Raw genomic sequence first — 19,186 nt, forward strand, 5'->3', positions numbered from 1 at the left:
TGACCTACAGGTATGTGTGTCTTGAGACCTCGTTGTGAAGGATGAAGGGAGACAGTCCTGGAGGTGTTGGTGGAAGCCAAGAGCAGTTTGAGCGTTACTTAAAATGGGAACACAGATTCTCAGAAGCACATGCTGAGCCCTTCCCTGGACCCTGGCATAGATTTAGCAGCAGTACATTGTGCTTACTAATGTTTTCAGGCCATCACAAGTCTTCCAAGGCACAGGATGTATTGTGGAGGGTGGCACAAAGTCAGTGCTAAGTGACTTCACCAGTGTCTAGGGGATATCAGAGGAATGACCTGAGCTCATGATGCTAAAAAAAACTTGATAAGATTATCAAAGGGCCTGAATACAGCAGAAGTGTCCAAAATAAATATCAGAGGTCCAAAAGGTCGAATTTCCTGAGTTTTTGGATGCCTAATGTTTTGACCTCATTTATTGATGTCACAAGAAAATATGAGGTACGTATTCTTGTGGCTTGAAATTAAATAGAAGCAGCAGATACTGAGCACCTGTGAATATTTTCCAAAAAAAATGCTGATGCTAAATGTATCCTTTGGGCTGATCTCACTAGGTATCACTGCAGTCTAGGAGGTAAATAGCAGCTATTCATATGGCACAAAGTGATGGATGTGAATGGTGTAGTTGCTGTGAACTAAAAAGCCACAACTGCAATTACATCTTGTAATGCAGTTTTAAAGCACATGTTTGCAAAGTACTGTGCATGCTTGATTTGCCTTTTAGTGGAACTGCAGAGTTGTGAATAAATAGCAGTAATTGAAAACTTGGCTCAAGCATTTTCTGGGGTAATTGTCACCTTTCAAAAATAACTGACTCATGGGGTAATTTTTGAAAGGTTTTTACATGTACTTGATGACTGAATGGTGTCTCTTGAATTAATCAAAGAAAAAAACCTCTCCAGCTTCTCTGCTACTGCAAGGCAGAGGGCTCTGCTTGAGGTGATTCAGTCAATTCAGTAGAGGGGCAAAAACCCCACCTCCTTTCCATCTCTTGAAAGCCACCTCCAATTTGTTCTGCTGCTATTTCTCTTCTTATAGGAGCCTCCCCCTTCTCCCTATACCTGATTCTGCAGCAAAGCCAAAGGCTCTGCTTGTTCTCTGTGGCTGCTGTTTGAGGACCAGTGCCCCTTGAAGGACTAGGGGTGTGTGGTTTGCCCCTAGGTGTGTTTAAATAGTTACTCCTGACAAAGAGCATATCATGTCAAGTCAGTGGTCTAGGTCACTTGTGTCTACCATTTTTAAAGTAGCACAAATAAAATAGCATAAATAAATAAAATAGCAAAATAAATTAGCACACTTATAAATAATAAGCATGCTAATAAAAAGTAATCCAGATAGAAGTTTTAAAAAGCCAGTAGTTGTAAGTTATAGAAAGTTGTAAATTTTGACACTGTTTTTGTCTTCCTGTTCTTATGGTTATTCAGATGAGGTGTTTATACAACTGTAAAGCATATTTATGTATTTAGGATGAGATGGCAGAAATCCATACATTTATTTTGTGTTTTATTCCCTGATTTCTTTTTTCTAGATGTTCAGTGTTGCACTTTCGACATATGTTGTGAGCAGTACCCATAACAGTCTTAAGATCAAACAGGGATTACCTGTAATGAATCAAATTATTAGCTGGATGACACTAGGTAAGATCTTCCCTCTCAAGCTTTTATGCTGGCAGTCTGTGGAGTGTGGGCTTGGGTGGGGGCTGTAGTCACTTTTTCATTAGCATCTTATTTTCCTTTATCTAACTGCTGATAGTTCTTCTGTATCTTTGCTTTCCTAAGTGAGTTTTTTTGGGAAATGTGTTAGTCTTCTAAAATATTATTACTTTGTAAGTTTGGGATAAAATGCAAATACCTTTGATTTACAAATAACTTTATCTTTTATATTGTGTGTTCTGAATATTTTGAAGACCACTTTTAGGGGTATAATGGCATAAATTCCCTTTTTGTTTCACTTGGAGCCTGATGTGGGTGATCTGAGATGTTCTGCCATCAATCCAGTTGAGCACAGGGAAATAACCACAAGTTGTTGCTCTAATTCGATGTCAACTTGAAGCTGCAGCAAATTCCACTGACCCTTGGGGTGTGGTAGTGATTTTTCAAGTTGCCTTGCAAAATACCTGTGAAATGATGATGATAGTGTATGTTTGATATCTGTTAGTATCTAATTATTAAAGAATAAAGCAATTTGCAAGTCTATGAATTTTTTACCACTCAAAAATCTTAGCATGATGAAACAGAGCAAATGGAATTCTTACTGGAGTTCTGGAATGCAGTGAGGCAATACCTTTCATATTTCAGCTATAAAATAATTTTTATAGGGCTCCATTAGAAAGTGTAAAGCATTGTTTATCCCTGAGTGGTCAGAAATGTAGGATTTGTTTTAGAGCTAAACATATCCCATAAAAAGTTTGATAGCAGCTTTTTGCTGCAAGTCAAGATCAGGAATTTAAACATAGCTTAATGAAAGAACTGTGGCCCATGTTACCTACTTGGTGGTTGTCTTGTACATTCCTGTACTGGTGACATTGTTTTAACTTGAGCAGATCTTGTCAGTTTTAGCAATCCTGCTTCTGCTTGAGCAAATGGATTCAAGATTAGGTTCAGTGTGTGAGTGATGCTTTCTTAGTAATGTATCTTTCTTTGGAGCATTTTCCTTTCCATCATGCTCCCCTAACTCTTTGTACCCTGCTAAGCTAAATGGGGATCTCTGTGTGGATGAATTTCTTGCAGTTGTGAAGTCAATGAAATCGATGAAGTCCTGCTTGGCTTACTGGAGCAGGAATTGAGTGGAAAGGTTATATTTCTCTCCTGTGTAAGGATGAGAGAGAAACATTTTTCATTTAAGGGATGATTCAGGCAGCCAAAGAGGTTTAGAGTTATGAGAAAAAAGTACGTTAGAAATTCTCTTTGTTGTGGGTGATGATAAAAATAGAGCTAACAGTGAAGTAAACTGTAGATACTCAAAATGTCTACTTGCTGCCACGGTAGTATTGAATATTTTAGCAAAGTCTTTCAGACTGGAAGTAATCATTCTAAGTTAATATGATATACAAGATAGGAGCTTTGTGTACTTGCTGAAATGGCTTTTCATAATTAAACACAGAAATAAGCAGGTAAAGCACTAAGGCATCCAACATGTCTTCACTACTCCTCTCAGAGAGAAACGCCTTGTCATTACCATAACCACAACTAGCACCTGCTTTGTTGCCAGTGTTTACCACAAATGGGATACCATAAGAACTAAAATACCAAACTCTACTGTAGCTTGTCCAAGGTTGGTGGGATTACAGATTACAGGTGGTCCAACTCCTCTTAGTCTTTTTGCTTAGTTGTGGAAGAATGGCACTCTTACTGAACTCTCATTTTCTATCTCTGTGTATTTATAGAACTAGAAGCACACAGTTATCAGTATTTGTTCACAATAATACTGATTGATTATTGTGTCAGGATAATGATACTTCTGAGGTTTTTTTAGGGAATTTTTGCCTCCCTTCTCAGTTATTTATCCTGATTAATATGAAGCCTAACTGTTAACATTTTAACTTTGACTTTTTTTTTTTTTTGAGGAAGGCTGGTGTTTGAGGAGCCAGGCATATGAATTAGTGATGGCTGATGGCTGTGTTCCTGCAGGCCTGTGTCCAAGTGGCTTTAGCTGTAACACTGTATGGTTCACACTGCATACTTAACTGCAAACATAGAGGCAAAACCAGGAGGTGTAATATTAATGCAACTGCGTCCCATGTTCTTCAGAACCATCTTAATATTAGCAGATATTTCTAAATATATATGAATATACATGTGAATGTATATTACATCTTAAAATTTTCATCTGTGGGAATTTTTCATAGCAACTTGCCAAATTTTGAGGAATTTGGTGTCACAGCTGTGTACAGGGGTCATATACGCATGTTTGTGTGGGGCAGCCAGAAACCTACGGGTCTTTTCATGATTAATATCTGATGTATCAGTCAGAGATGGAAAAGAGACTAATTATCACCTACTAGCCACTCATCTGTTCTCATGTATGGTTGCACTCAGAGTGATACATATCTCATATGTTCAGTGTCATTCACAGTGTCCAGTTGTCATGCTGAATTTGTTTCCAACTGTTCCGGCTTACAGTGAGGTGTCTGGAGTGCCTCCTTGAATTGGGCCACCTTGGAGTCCCTTGAAGTCACTTTTTCTGTAATTGTAGCAGTGTCCAAGGCTAAAAACCAGGAAATAAAACATACTGACCCACAGGAATTAGAAACCTCCTCATCTCTCTTTCATTGATATGTTTACTATAAATACAAGTGTATACAATTATGAATAATCACAACTGAGTACTTTCCACATCTTATAGTTTAGTGTTCCTTAGAGTGATTATTAATTTTGATTTACTGTTCATGCAACCTTTGAGTGATTGAGTAATATGAAGTTACTATACTGCAGTGAAGAATCGCGTGAATGTTATTTGTCAGCATACTTTTTTATAAACATGCAAGTTTCATGTTCAAAGAAATTTGGTTTAAAGATTAAGTCGCAGAAATGCTTTTCCTGCTCCCTTTCCCTGCTTCAGGCATTGGCCATCTTTCCTGTTTTTCTTCCTCTTTACTCACTTTTGCAGTAGCCCAGTTCCTAATCTAATTGCAAAGGATAGAAGGCTGGGCTGTATGGGGCTCTGAGCAACCTGGTCCCCCCATGGCAGGAGGGTTGGAACTAGGTGATCTTTAAGGTCCTTTCCAACCCAAGCCTTTCTATGGTTCTAATCCAGTGGAGCAGTGGTTTTGACTGCAGTCTTTGAGCTGACAGAGATCCTCAGGGCGGTGGTAAGTGGTTTTCAGAGTAGTATTAGACAGTCAAGTGTGACTGAGTTTTAGGGTAGTGCTTCTGCATCATCTTAAAGACTTATTAACATCAGTTCATAAGAAATTATAAAGGCTGTGACTTGGACAAGGGAATACAGAGCTGAAATTACTTTTGATGAATGTGAAGCATTCCAAACATTGTATTTTCTTTAGCAAAAGTAACTTCTGAAAATAGAGGGTCGTATGTGATCTGTATTGAATTTCTGTACATAAAACATCAAGATTTGAGGAAAATGATCTTGTTACTGAGCATGAAATGTTTTCCATGTTGTGACTGATGGATCTCTTCTTATTGCAGTTTCTTCCCCAGTGTTGCTGCTACTGAGCCCCACGTTTCTTTTTGAGAGACTGTTCAGCATATTGCTCTCCCTGATGTCCACCTACCTGCTCCTCAGCACAGGGTACTTCATTCTTACTCTATTTGAGTTGGGTTTACATGTGAAAATCCAGGACTATATGTGAAACTGCTTCATCTCATGCACATTTCTGCTAAAGGTGTAACATGTGCTTCGAGCATTTATCTCCTTGTTTAGTTGACTAAATAAAATTTCAGGGGAGCCTTGATTTTCTTCCTTGTATTATAAACACAGTTTGTTGACATTCCTTTCAACTAGACAAGGCAGTGGCTGGAAGGGTGTGTGTTCAAACAGTCTTGCACCAAAATAACGAAGTCTGGTTTAGTTTATGCCTTTTGTTGTTTTGACGTGTGCTTTTCTGCTCGCAAACAAAAGGAAATAGTGTCTCTCCCAGCTGGTCAGCACCAGTGCCTAGTTATGGCTTAAATGATGTGTGCCAGGAAACAGGTAGTCCTAAAATGAGGGGAAAATTGTATTTTGAGAGATTTTTGTGGAAGTAATTTTTTTTTTCAAAGGGATGTTGTTTCCTGTAAAGACTAGACCTTGCTTCTTTCTGGATAAAAGTCAATTCCTCTGTTTTAAATGAAGAAAACATTATGTTCGCCAACCCTTTCTTTTTTCTCAGACTTGGTAGCTCTTAAGAGCATAATTAATGGGGAGTATAGGAACTGTTCTTTCCGCCTCCCCTCCCACTTATCCTCTGGATTTAATTACACTGGAAAATTAAGTGGAATAAAACATCTTGCAGCAGACATTTTGCAATAGCTGCCTCCTGTGGATACTCTCATTTTAGTTGAAAGACCTTTTTTTTTTCTAGTCTTCTGCCTCCCCTTCCTCCCACTTCCCCATTAAGATTTTGATCCTAATGTTACTCCTGACTTCACACACATTCTTGCACTCAGCCTTCTTTGCCTGTGCTGGCTACTGGATAAAATTTGAATATTGTTCTCTCTGAGGCTGGCAGTCTCCCTCTTTGTATTTTGGCCCTGCACCCAGACCACGTAAATGCTGGCAGCTCTGCTGTCTTCCTACAATGTCTAAATAGATGAAAAAAAATTTGGAATGATTCTTTAAAAAAAGAAAACAAACCCCAGGTCATGGTGCCAAAAGTGTCCAGTGTTTCTCTCCTCAGTGCACTCTTCTATCATGTACTGATAACTCAGCACATTGCCTGGATAATTGCAGCACCACTCTAGGGGTAGTTAAGTGGAAATACTGAACCCAGCTGAAGAGCATGGTTGCTTACAACCACTTGTCACTGACTCTGTTGAAAACATTTATTCTGTAGGCAAGTGTAGACCATTATCAGAGCTGTAGTGTTTCTGTTACTGACAGCATAACTGATTTTCATGTTTAGCTGTCTGTCCTTCTAATAATTAAAGTAGAAATGTTTATGCAAAATTCTTTTCCTCCAGTTTGAGACGGCTTTGTAGCCCAACAGAAACAACACCAGTATTGACTGCAATGATTTCCTTAATTTTTAGACGGACAGATGTTTGTCTAAGAAGGAAAAAATAGAAACATTTACAATCTTGTCAGTATTCGTATTACAGTCAGTATCAGTATTATAATTTTATTCTGAAAGAAAAAAGCCTGGGAGATACCATGAAGTGCAACTGGAGAAACTAAATGTTATCCAGTTCCAATCTACACCCTTATGTTTTCTGGGGGTATTAATCTCCCACATAAATACACCCTCACTTTGGAATTTGAGTGCTGTAGGAGCCAGAACAACTCCTCAGAGATTGGGGATGTAGCTAGAACAGCTTAGTGGCCATGGTTAGAGTGTGACTTGATGCTGCTATTTTGAAGGGCTGGAATACAGTGAAGAAAAGAACATTTCACTGAAATGAAATGAAATGTAATGCTCCTTTCATTATACAGATGTCTCTTTCCTTAGAACCAAACTGAGATCACCATAAAGAGTTTGTGTGATTAGGTCCTAAAGAGACACAATCTTTAGCTGCTGTTTAGGTTGAACTGTAACCCCTCAGTTCCAAGTTGCTCTCATTGAAAAATAGTCCATTTTGCAGAAAATTAATGTCAAATATGGGGTTTTGCCATGTTTCTTTTAACTTTATTCCAGTTTTGTTAAAATTTAAAAAGGCACTCATCCAGCACTGTGGCAGCCATTGAACAAAAAAAAGCAAGACATGACAAAGCTGAATCAAATTCTCTTTCTCCTACTTTTGACATTTAACTGCTTTATGGCTTTAAAATTCAACCAACTGTGGGTACTTGGAAATGGGTAAAGGAGGAGGAGAATGCCACTAAGTCTTGTTATGTCCTTTGTGTGAAGAAAAAAGAAAAGAAATGTCAGCATTTGATGTTACTTAGTTGTGAGGGGCTGCACTTACTATGATTATTACATACTTTTCAGATATGAAGCTCTCTTTCCACTGGCATTGTTTGGTTTGATGTTTGTGTGGATAAATATGGAACAAGAAGCACTGCACTACTATGGTCTTTCACTCAAGCCAAAGGTAACAGCTCTCGATAGAGCAACTTAATTAACAGGTTTTTTTTTTTTTTTTTTCAGTATGTAATAAATATTCTGAGTGGTTTTCAGAGAGCAACACTTCACTTTCTTTTCAGTTTGGGAAGCCAGTATTAGCTGTTTCATGAACTAGGAATATGACTTTGTGAGTAAGATTTGTAATTTATGTTATTGATGATATTGCACATTAGAGCCATTTCTAGGAATGCAGGAAGGCAGTTTGACTTAGTGGGACACAGTGGTATGGTCTCTAGGCTACAGAGCTGTCTCTGTCAAGTGTAGTGATAATTCAGCATAAGGTACAGTAACTCTTCAGAGTAAGTACAGTGTCACTGTCCTTTTTTTGGTCTGATCGCTGTCTCACAAGTGAGAGACTGAAAATAAATTATTTGATTTCTGAAAAGACCCGTAGGAAATATTAGAAATCTTAATTTGACTTTGTTCTTTGTTCAAGGATGGAGAATATTTTTGTTTAGACTGACAAGGAACTGGTGACCAACTTGGAACTAGCACCTTCTCACATTTGCCTGGAGGAGAAAAGGGAATTTTGTAATCAATGCAAGTTCTTCCACCCTAAAATTTAATGTATTGTCAACAATTTTCAGAGGCCATGCTGCTCACACTGCAACTTAGCTTTTAGGTTAGGCATAGGGTTGAACAAACTGGGGCTGTGCCACTGTTTTGGTCAGAGGCAAAGTGCTGGTTACAGTTGTTTGGGTCCTTGGAGCCAGGTGGGTATGCACCACAGCTCTCCCTGGCTTCTCTCAGATGAGCCCCATTGCCTACACATGCATGGGAGTGGCCAGAGTCACTTGAAGAGAAGCTGGTACACATCTTTCCTTCCTTTTACAGCTCATAATAATTAGGGGAAAGCCCTGGAGGTTGAAACCTGACCCAAGACAGTCATCAGAGCCAACCTGGCACATACTGTGGTTTTGTGGTCCTCCTACAAGGAAGACAGTTTCAAAACCTGAGAGAGCAGGCTTTACCAATTCAAGGCTAAAAACCAGAAATAAAACCAGGAATCACTTTCTATTTATGCTACCTTTACTTACGCTAATTTGTGTAATTGTGTTTTGTAGCATCTTAAGAGATAGGGATGGAATCTGGATATCAAAATTACAATTAGTGTGATGCCATGATCGCGACTGAAGGTGTTTAGCATCTGTGGGATGTATTTTCTGTTCCACTCTAGAGCCCACTCTATCTTTTGCATCTTGTTACAAGGCATCTGTGATGCTTGCCTGTCTGGTGTTCTCTTTGTTGTAAAATAAAATTCTATTAAAGTAATATTAAACAGTGATGAACACTTTACTAATCAAATGCAAATTAAAAGAACATAGGCTATAATTGTGTTTTAAGTTGTCATTCACTGTATGTCAACATTCACTTGAAACTTTTGGATTCAAGTGAAAGGAACAATAATGCTTATCCCTGCTTCCTGTTTTTACATTAGAAAATATCATCCCTAGAATGCCTGTTAATATATGCTGCAAAGTATTAGAGAATGCAGCTCAATTCTCTGATGATGAGATTATTTTAAATTAAAATGTTATCAATCTTGAATGTCTATTACTTGATTTTTTTCTTTTTCCCAGTGTAAAGGAATTCACTGACTTCTTAAATTACATGAAGATAATTTCTCTTCAAGTCAAATGATAATGTGCTGAGGACTGAGTAAAGGAGATGGAGAGTATTTTACTACTTTCACTCACAAAATAAGTCAAATGAGGATAATTGCAGTCTTTTATTTCTGAGGATCTTCATCCATATATGCTCATGTGAGCAGTGCAAGTGTATGTGTGTAGGAGGAATATTTCTGATGAAAAAAGATGATCATAAGTCTAAGGCATAGAAGTTCATTTTTAGTGTAGATAACAGCGGAAGCTTCACTGTTCGTTTGATCATCTCACTTGTACAGTCTTTCTGGCAGATTCATTAATTCATTAAAGTATAATGAAAACATGAGAAATGTTTGCAGTCCTTATTACAATACTCTAATAACTGGTGGTAGGGAAGTAGGTTTCTTCTCATTCATTTCAGTAAAAATACAGTGGCTCTATCAAAGTCCATTCGTTGATATTTGGTGTCAATTCCTTTTGCTGTCTTTCTAGCTTGCTGTTTTCAACTTCACCTGTGCCATGGATATAACTCAGTTTCGACAGCTCCACCTGGATGATGTCCGGAGGTCCTTCTTCTTTGTATCCTTTGCCTGGTTGCTGCATTCCAGAGCAAAAAAAAAAAAGGGTTTGGTTCAAAAGGACCTGCAGTCAAAATTTGTAGCCTGGCACTCACTGAGAACAGAAGCTGGTAAAGATGATTTGACTCATATTGCTCAAAAGGCAATATTTATACAATTAATTTATACAATTAATTTATACAATTATTACAATGGTTTTGTACATTATGCATTTTATCAAGTACTTAAAAATGCACTGTTTTAGAATCTGGCTCCTTTCCCGCTTATGACCATTGCAGCTGAGGTAAATTTTCTTCAGAAGATTTCTGTTTTCGGTTTGGTTTTGTTTGATTACATTTTGGCTGGATTTAAGTTTACATTTTGCTGTAAATTACACTTACATTTTTACTTGCTTACCTTCACAAATCAGTTGAAGTAGGTGGTATTAAAGTTATTCTAGTTTTTAGAGCATGGCAGTGTATTAGGAAGCAGATGTTAGGTAGCAGGCAGATGAAATAAGAGGGAAAGTTCCTGCAGGCTCGTAGTCAAACATGTTTCCAGAATCTGGCCTGCAATTCTTCATTTCACAAGTGATTTCTGCTCTTAGAAATTATATGGTCTTAGGAGGGAAGACTGTTTGTTCACTAACATAGCCATTAGTTTGCATTATCTAACTTACACTGCAGCTGGGTTTGTTTTTTAATACATTGATAACATTTTTCTCTTTCATTGTGGGACTGCAGTTAAGTGAGAGCTGTTTGGCAGCAAGGATGATGGATTGGTAAATGGGAGGGAGTGAGCTACTCTAGGACATAGGGGTGATTAGTGCAGGTAAGTTACTGTATCTGGGGAAGAAGTTGTCCCAATACTGCTTCCTACAGAGACAGGGGTTATAGTTTGTTAGATAACCTGTTGCAGATCTGAGAAGGTGGGTTACAGTCACAGAGTCCATTCTTTTGGAATTTGAAACTGTGTTGTTGGATATTGGGAATCTGCAGCAGAGAAAGTGTAGCAGATACCAATTTAAGAAGGCAGATTAATGCTAAGAAAGAAGGCAAAATGATTTACAAGGTGTTTGATGTTTGTCTTTGCTTCAGTATACCTAAAAAGAGCTGAGATCCCTTGCAATAAATATATCAATTTTATTTGCTATTTTAACAAAAAATATGCTAACTTTTGTTAAGCTGCTGCTGTCAGTTGCTAAATACCAGTTTAAAAAAACAAAATCAACTAATCCAACTGTATCTTTTAAAGCTCCAGCATAGTACTTCCTTAACACTGGAATGTAGCTGTGCTGGTTTTAGCTGGAGTCGATTTTTTTCATAGTAGCTAGTGTGAGGCTATGTTTTGCATTTCTGATGACAACAGTGTTGATAATACAGTGCTTGCACAGTCAAGGCCTTTTCTGCTCCTCACACTGCCCCACAAGCGAGCATTACTTTAATCTAAAACACTTAAATCTGTTTTGCTCAGCTCCTGAAAAATAACCAATTTGCAGATCTCCTTTGCCTGCTCAAAACATGTTGTGCCTTTTTTTTAAATTTAGGTGCTGTTTAATGTTTAGAAACAGTGGTATTAGAGGAGAAACCTTTTCTGCTAGAGCAGTCATACTACAACTACAACCCTATGAACTGTGTGTCTAAAGGTTGTCCCAAGGCTCCTGTATCTGGCCCAGGAGCTGGCACCTGCTGAGAAATCACAGAGCCTGGTCTTTGAGGAAAAGATTCAGATTGCTCATGCTTAGCATTTTGATTAGACCTATGTGTTACTGGTACTACTGGTTTGTTTTATTGCAGGCCTGTTCTTTTTATAAATCTCAACCAGCAGAACTGTGCTAGGCTGTTAGACTGCTGTGTTACTGAACTCGAAATTATGTGAGACTCTTGGGAAGCCTCCTTCCTTCAGTTATGCTGACCTAATCCTTCCAAAATATTGCATGCAGAATCCCAGTGATTCTACTCAACAGTTGGTAACAAATTGTTTATGGAGAGACTTAAATGATCCAGTGGAGGAGCTATAACAGCAGCAAAAGGACCAGAGGGAGCTCTGGCAACAGCAGCCCATCCTCACTGACTTATGACCCTCTGCTTATGCAAAATAAGTTAAAAACCATTCTTCAGCTAAAGCCATGTGAGCTATAATGGGCTACATTGAGCTCAGGAGCAAGAAAAATACCTTTTATGGGCTCGTGTTGCAGCAAGTGTTGTATCTAGATGGAAAAGGTAGGATTTATTGAAAAACTTGCTGTACAGATACTACTGGAGTCGTCCTTCCTCGAGTGAGGAAAGAAATGAGAGTCCCATACTGCCATGGGTGGAGTCAGTGTATACTTTGGACAAAAACTCCATAGTAAGGATAACATAGAAGCCTTTTTAAAGAGCCAGCTACCTCTTCCATGGTCAGTTCCTCAATAAAGCCATCTCTCTTGGTGTGCAGAAAACATGCATGTGTCATTACTTTCTGCAAAAGCATGAGCTTGAAATGTATAGCTGGGTTTGTGGTTCAGGGATGTTCCTACCTTGCTAGGCAGGGACCTAAAAACTCAGGTGCAGCCTTCTTACAGGAGCCTCATGACAGGCTCTAAAAACCTTACTTAGGCAGTATGTGTGTTTTTAAATTGATATAGTTATGTGTGAAATCTGGGATGGGGCTAGAAAATACTTTAGATTTCTTAATGTGCTGTAAACCTGTAGCAGTGGATCAGCTTCTTATGGTTTCATGATGAATTTTGAAAGTAAATTGGAATGAAGAAGGATAAATGCTGGTTTTATTCTATTGTAGCCATTTCTGTAGTGTATTTTCCTTAAATACATCTAGGTTTTCTTCATAGTGACAGCCTTTTTTGGCACTGGAAACATAGCATCTATTAACAGGTAAATTTTATTAATTTATTTGAGACACAGAGTACAAAAAATTCTTCCTGCAGTTGACCTACTAAATGTCAATAGCAAAATTAGGGCAGCAGAATCAGAGCAGTAATCAGTGGAAGCACAACAGTTTATTTTGTTTCTGCTCTCTGTAACATCTTCCCCAAGAGCCTGAGCTTCTTGGTTGTGAGGTTGTTTCAGTTCCATTAGATGTTATCAACAGGATGAGCAGGGAGAGCTTGGTTGCTCACCAACAGCATGGCACCTTGAAAAACGCAATCAGAGAAAAACTGTAGAGAAAGAAAGGTGAGGTTGGCAGTCCCTGCTGATTTAATATTTCATCAAGAGAAGATAAAATTGGAAGCCTTGTTTAAAAATGTATATACAACCCAATGTGTTACAGGGTAATTAAAGGCTGGGGTTTTTTTATGGAAAACACCGGTTCTAAGAGATGTAATGTCTTTTTCATGTTTCTCCAGTTTTGATCCTGCATCTGTCTATTGTTTCTTGACTGTGTTCAGCCCCTTCATGATGGGAGGCTTGCTTTTACTGAAGGTTAGTAATCTTACCTTGGTGAAATTTTCTCAAAGAACTATGGGATAAAAAAGTTATCACGTACATGGCTCTTACTTTGCAGTTCACAAAAACATACGTATTTGAGCTTCATTAGGCTTCTTAGCCACATGTGAAGCTTTCAGCCTTTGTAGTGTTTCTAGAGAGATCATTCTCTTTCCCAGAAGAGAAGCTGCAGTGTGTGGAAGTGTAATTTAACAGCATTAGGTCAGTTTATTGCATTAAAATGAAAATTTCAAATGCTGAAGTACTTTAAAAATTATTAAAGTTATAAGCTTTTCCTGTAGTATAATATCAACAGAAACATTCAGGATGTATATAATTAGCTCTATCTATATTACATTAGAGGCATTAAGTGTTCTACTGATTAGGCTGTCATTTTACAGTGGCTATTATTTTCTATATTTTTTAATAGTCTACCAGAGATTGGATTGCACTTCTGGTTTGCAAGCAAGGTGGGGTAGCTCTTTTCTAGTATTTGAGTAAAGAATCTGCCAGAGGGGTGAAAGAGAATACTGAATTTATGGGTTATTACTAAAATAAGCAGTATTTCCTACCTCTCCTTTTCTGCTGCTTCTGTCCCAGAGAAAGCAGACTGAAGCTGCAGGTACACTGCATGTTGTCCCACAGGACATAGATCAATAGTGTACACCTTCTGGATGTGAGCAGTCAGGTTTTATACACTGCTTACATAAGGATTGCAAATCAACTTTGGAAAGAGAAAAGGCAGCATTCATGTTTTCTAGTTTGCTTTGTTCTTAATTTACTGAACCTTTTACATTTGCTTGACTTGGCTCTGGGAGGGGCACTGTGACTCTTGCCTAATTAAATGCCTTCTGTATTCAAACTTTTTTTGTGCTGGTGATGAGACTGTCCTTTTACACTTGAAACTCTGCAGCCTGTCATGTGAGATGTTGGGTCTGAATAGTTCTGTCTTCTAGCCTTGAAGTATTTATCACTAGTAATAAAAAGGATAAATGAAGTGAGGATATGTTTTAATTATGGTTTTCCATATTATCTCATGTGTTATTTCACTGCACTTCAGTTAAGACCATGGGAGGAGGTTTTTATTAATTAACTGAAATTGCTTCCTGCAAAATTATTTTCTACCCTGTCTAGCCAATATTTTATTTTGCAACATATCCATTTCATGATAATTTCAAAAACAGGAAGCTGTTTCCACAACCTGCCCAAGTTCTTTTTGTAAATATGACTATAAGCCAAAATGTAACTTGTGTTTTGAACAGGTTGCAATCCCTTTTATTCTGGTATCATGTGCTTTTGAAGCTGTTCAAGTCACAACACAGCTGTCTTCTAAGAGGTATGTTACATGCTGTATTTCTGCATTAGTAAGGGTTTCAAATCTATTTTGCAAGAATTCAGAGTTTTCAAATATCAGTGTAAATAAAAAAAACCCTATTAGATCTTACTGTTGCTTTTATTTGTTATTGGGGCTTGGGTTTTGTTCAGGGACTTCTGCAAGCTCAGGGTTTTTTTCCTTAGTGATAAATGAGTATAAATTGAAGTGTTGGCCTTGTCTGAAACAATTAGATATTTAATATTCTTCATTGGCAATACACAGAAGGACCCTTTTTTCCTCCATGTTAAAAATTAGCAGAATTTAAAGTCTGATTTTTACTTTATACTGTATATCTGCCTATAGCATAATATTTTTTAAATAGCCCATTTGTAATGTAACTAATTTATAGCTTTGTGACACTGACCTCACCACAAATAGCATTAAAAAAAAAAAAAAAAAGGCACTGGATGTCCTTGCATTGCAGTTCAGTGCTTCCCAGATGTGTTCAGTAGTACCTATCTTTTGCAGTCAGAGCAGATGACTGCCAGTCCTTTCCCTATCTCTAAGGACTTCTCAGAGATGAAACTATGAGTGTCCAGCCTCATGGAGTGCTGTACCCAGACTTGAAATATCCTCATGTTTTCCTTGTCTCAAGACTTTTATTTTGTTAGTCCTGCTCGCCCCATTCAGCAGACCCAGTGCCCATGACTGAATCCCGTGCTGATGGTGTGATACTATGGATGGTGCTGTGATGGCGGGTGCCCTGTCAGCCCTGTGATTTTGTCACCGTGGGGTGTTGTGTGGACTTGACCAAAAGTCCTGCCTTGTGTGTGGCAGGAGGACTTCAGGGACTTTCTCCTGCACACTGCTCAGCTGAGTGTGAGGAAGCTGCTTTCGCTTGTTGTGATGCTCTCTGCTCTTCTGTTTGCTTTCATCCTGACTGACCATGCCCGTTGGTGCCTTGTACAACATCACCTGCTACCAAAGAGACATGGGGCAGCCCAAAATCTGACTCCCTGTTGGAGCAGCAGCATGATGCTTCCCACCCCTTTTACCTGTCTGCCTTAACTGTGTGCACACTTTGCCTGCCTCATCCTTGGACCCCCAAGGAAGGGTGTTCATCCTCATCCCTGAGGCTTGTACAAGAGCAGGACTGCATTGAGGACCTGGGGTTGCTCAGATGACCAGCTAGTGGTTTCCAGTTCTAGGGCTCAAGCATCACAGAGGTCAGCATTTCCCCAATTGGGAATGCTTGCCTTGGCAGCAGTGGCGAAATTGCAAACTTATGGAATGTGCATCTGAGTGTGTGAGAGGGGAAATGATACTGCCTTCATTAACCAGGAGGCACAAAATATTTGTGCCACTTCGTGTGGCTGTAACTCTGTCTGATGTTTGTGCCAGCTTCATTTAGCTGTGTTCAGGTAACAAATACACTAATACTGCCACAGCATCCACCAGGGACCAAGGCAGAAACCACAAGGTGCACCTGGGATCCCTGGAGAGGTTGTGCTCTGATTGTCAGCACATCCCGAGGTCTGTGCTGCACATCTTGCTGTTTTTGTTGCCCCTGCTAGATAAAATAAGCCATCACTGGGAACAATCCTGTCTTTGCAGTGTATAAACATGCTCTGAAATTAGGCGTGTCCTTCTGCTGTGAATGGCTTCCTGCAGTTCAGAAGGGCAAAAAGTGGATTCTTGTGAGTCAGACAAATTGCTCCTAAACTCCCTGTTTACAGATTAAAAGCGCTTTTTTTTTTTTTTTTTTTTTTTTTTAGTGGGGAATATTCTTTCCCAATATGTTCTTGGACCTTGCCTGTGAGAAAACAGCCTCTAGCTGAGTGCCTCCTAAGCACTGTGATTGCATCATCCTATTTATCTGAGCCATAGGTTAGCAGAGAGAAGCCTTTCCCTGTGTCTTGAGATACAGTTGGTTTGTTGCATCCTGATTTACTAATGAAGCACAACTGAGGTAGACAATAACAGAAAGTTCCTCATTTGGAGGCACTGGCATGGGTATCCCCCCCAGACATGCTCATGCAATGCTGCAGCAGGACATTTTTCCAAAAAAAACCATTTGTAGTTTTATGATGGTAGTACTGATAAATTAGCTGTATTCCAGTTAAAGGCTTTTGTTAATGGGTCAGCTGTTTGCAACATTACTTCAGTGTCATTAACTTAGAAGCCAGTTTTAACCAGTTATAGCAATTGCTTTCATGTAATTTAGGATTTACATGGTTTGACGAAAAGAAGATTAGGTTAATGGGGGGGAAAAATAGCTCTGCCTCCTCCCTTCTGGTGCCTTTTACTAGCCTAAGCCTAATTTCCAGAAGTACACTGCTGCCTGTAAAGAGGCTCATGGTTTAGGAGCATGCCACCAAAAGGCTACGTATTCCCAGAGCAGGTTATGGGCATCCAGAGATTTGGAAGGGGGCAAGCACCTTCTTTAGCAGCCTCTGATCCAGCAGAGTGGTTGTCAGCAAGGTGGGACTGATCAGCTCAGGTACCAGCCAAACAGCTTTGCTCACTCTTGAGTCCATCATAAAGTTCCTAAATCAGCTTTTTTTGGTCTAACCAGCACACAGCTCTCTGCATCAGGAATGGGCCCAAGTGCTGTTTGTAAACTTTTTGTTCTCCAAAAAGTAACTCATGTTGGGTTTCTCCATTGCAAAATTGAAGCTCTGTTAATGTGAAATTATAAATGCCAAATGTCCTAGTCATGTATTTCAGTTGTTTTTTAGTGGATTGAAATGTTCCTCCATGTTTGAAAGGCAAATGCAAAAAACCTTAACTTTAATTTCTTCCTGTCTGTTTTAATAAGCTCTTTTAATAGCTGTGGCCATAAAGAAAGGTCAGTGGTCTGACTTTGCTGGGTTGTTTTTTTGTTTTTTTTTTTCAGCCTTTTCCTCATTGTTCTTGTGATTTCAGACATTATGGCTTTGGTAAGTTGTTGTTGCACATTCTCTTCAAATAAGATCAAGAAGCAGAGTTCTCCTAATTCCATCAAGAGAGATCTGAATTTGTTTCAGACTTCAAAGTTTTTCTAACTAGGGCAGGGAATTGGATTGAAATCCTGGCATAACTTAGAGATAAAACTCTTCCAATCACTGCTTTTCAAATTTCATGTAATTAATGCTTCTGAAGAAGCAATGTTCTCATAATAATGAGAAGAAAATGAAGTAATGAGTTAACATTTGGAGTTCCTCATGTGCTTTACGATCAAATTCCTTGGAAAAAATTAAACAAGAATATCAGTCCTAGTTGTGTGCAGGGTTTAGTTAATTGTTCAGGAACTCTGAACCTTTTACCCACCTCAGCCTCTCTTGAAAAAGAGAGGAAAAAGAAATGCTTTACCCACCATCTCTATTAGACTTGTCAGAATCCAAGAGATCAGCAGCATCCAAAAAGACACTTTGTGCCCTTTGTAATGAGCTGTCAGGAAATGCTATCTTCAGAAAGCCTGCATCCACAAACCAAGCAAGCCCAAAGCACCCAAAGCTGAACAATCCCCTGACACAGTTTTTGCAAGTTAAAAGTATGTCTTCAAGGCCCACTCCAGCTGTCTTCAAATCAGCAAGCAGTGCCACTGATAAATAGAAACCTTTTCAACCAGCAGGTAGAGCTGGTGTTGTCACTTCATACATGCTGGTTTTGTTTTGTCTCTTGGAGTAAGCATTCCTGCTCTTATTTCCTAGTACTGTGTGATCTATAAATATTTGTGAAAAAACAAACAATTGCTAATTTGTCTGTAGAGTGAGAAAAGGAGAAGGTATGGTTGTGTCAAGTTTCAAATAAGTCTGTGTGACTAATCTGCTTTTGGGTAACTTCCACAGGGAAAGAACAAGTATACCAATGAACCACATTCATAGCATTTCACTAATAAAAGGAGTATAATTAAACCAAAGAAGACTTCAGGTATTTACTGGTGTGTAGTAAGCCCCAGTATATCCAGGTCTTATATCACATATTCTCCTGTTTTGGTTTAAGTATTTTGAAACAATTAGCAGGTATGTGCTTGGTGTACAAAAAAAAAAAAAATTACCAGAGGTTTATAGTAGATATGTAGGAACTCTGTCAAGAAAAGAGAAAGTAGGAACTAAATAACTAAATCAAGAAAAGAGAAAGTAGCAGGACAAAAAGTAGTCTTGAATCAATGGGATTGAATTAGGGGAATTCACTAATAGATAACTACTATTTTCTACCAACATTATTCCTACTTTACCGGTGGAGAACTGCCAGAGTTGCCCAAAGACATTTGGGCATGAAATTCCATGAAAACTTTTAGGCACTATGCATTATTTGGCATGTTATTTCAAACAATAAGGTGGCTTGAGTTTTCTTATTGAAAAAGTTCTGGTATTTCTCTGGTTTTTGCATGCCAAGCTAGATAGAACTTAGTCAAGAACATCTCTTGATGTTTTTGTTTGATACCATGTTAAATCTATTTCTGCTTCCTAGACTATTCTTTACTGTGGTACAAATGTTCATTCCTGGCAAGTTCTTGTGCTTATTCTATGTGAAGAATTAGAAACTCAGAGTAAGAGGCCA

The 19,186-nt window shown here is 38.6% G+C and overlaps 1 protein-coding gene across 2 annotated transcripts in view; it reads left to right on the forward strand.

The window, feature by feature from the left end:
• Positions 1 to 19,186, forward strand: part of PIGN (phosphatidylinositol glycan anchor biosynthesis class N) — a 97,410-nt gene that overhangs the window by 69,728 nt on the left and 8,496 nt on the right. For both annotated transcript variants that reach the window (XM_066326109.1, XM_066326119.1), the window contains exons 20-27: positions 1,549 to 1,657; positions 5,168 to 5,270; positions 7,606 to 7,708; positions 9,837 to 9,923; positions 12,719 to 12,774; positions 13,248 to 13,323; positions 14,589 to 14,662; positions 17,538 to 17,580. In XM_066326109.1, the coding sequence (XP_066182206.1) occupies positions 1,549 to 1,657; positions 5,168 to 5,270; positions 7,606 to 7,708; positions 9,837 to 9,923; positions 12,719 to 12,774; positions 13,248 to 13,323; positions 14,589 to 14,662; positions 17,538 to 17,580 (651 nt within the window). The remainder of the gene's footprint in view (positions 1 to 1,548; positions 1,658 to 5,167; positions 5,271 to 7,605; positions 7,709 to 9,836; positions 9,924 to 12,718; positions 12,775 to 13,247; positions 13,324 to 14,588; positions 14,663 to 17,537; positions 17,581 to 19,186) is intronic.

The sequence above is a fragment of the Sylvia atricapilla genome, chromosome 1 (assembly GCF_009819655.1).
Source record: "Sylvia atricapilla isolate bSylAtr1 chromosome 1, bSylAtr1.pri, whole genome shotgun sequence".
NCBI classification, from domain to species: Eukaryota; Metazoa; Chordata; class Aves; order Passeriformes; family Sylviidae; genus Sylvia; species Sylvia atricapilla.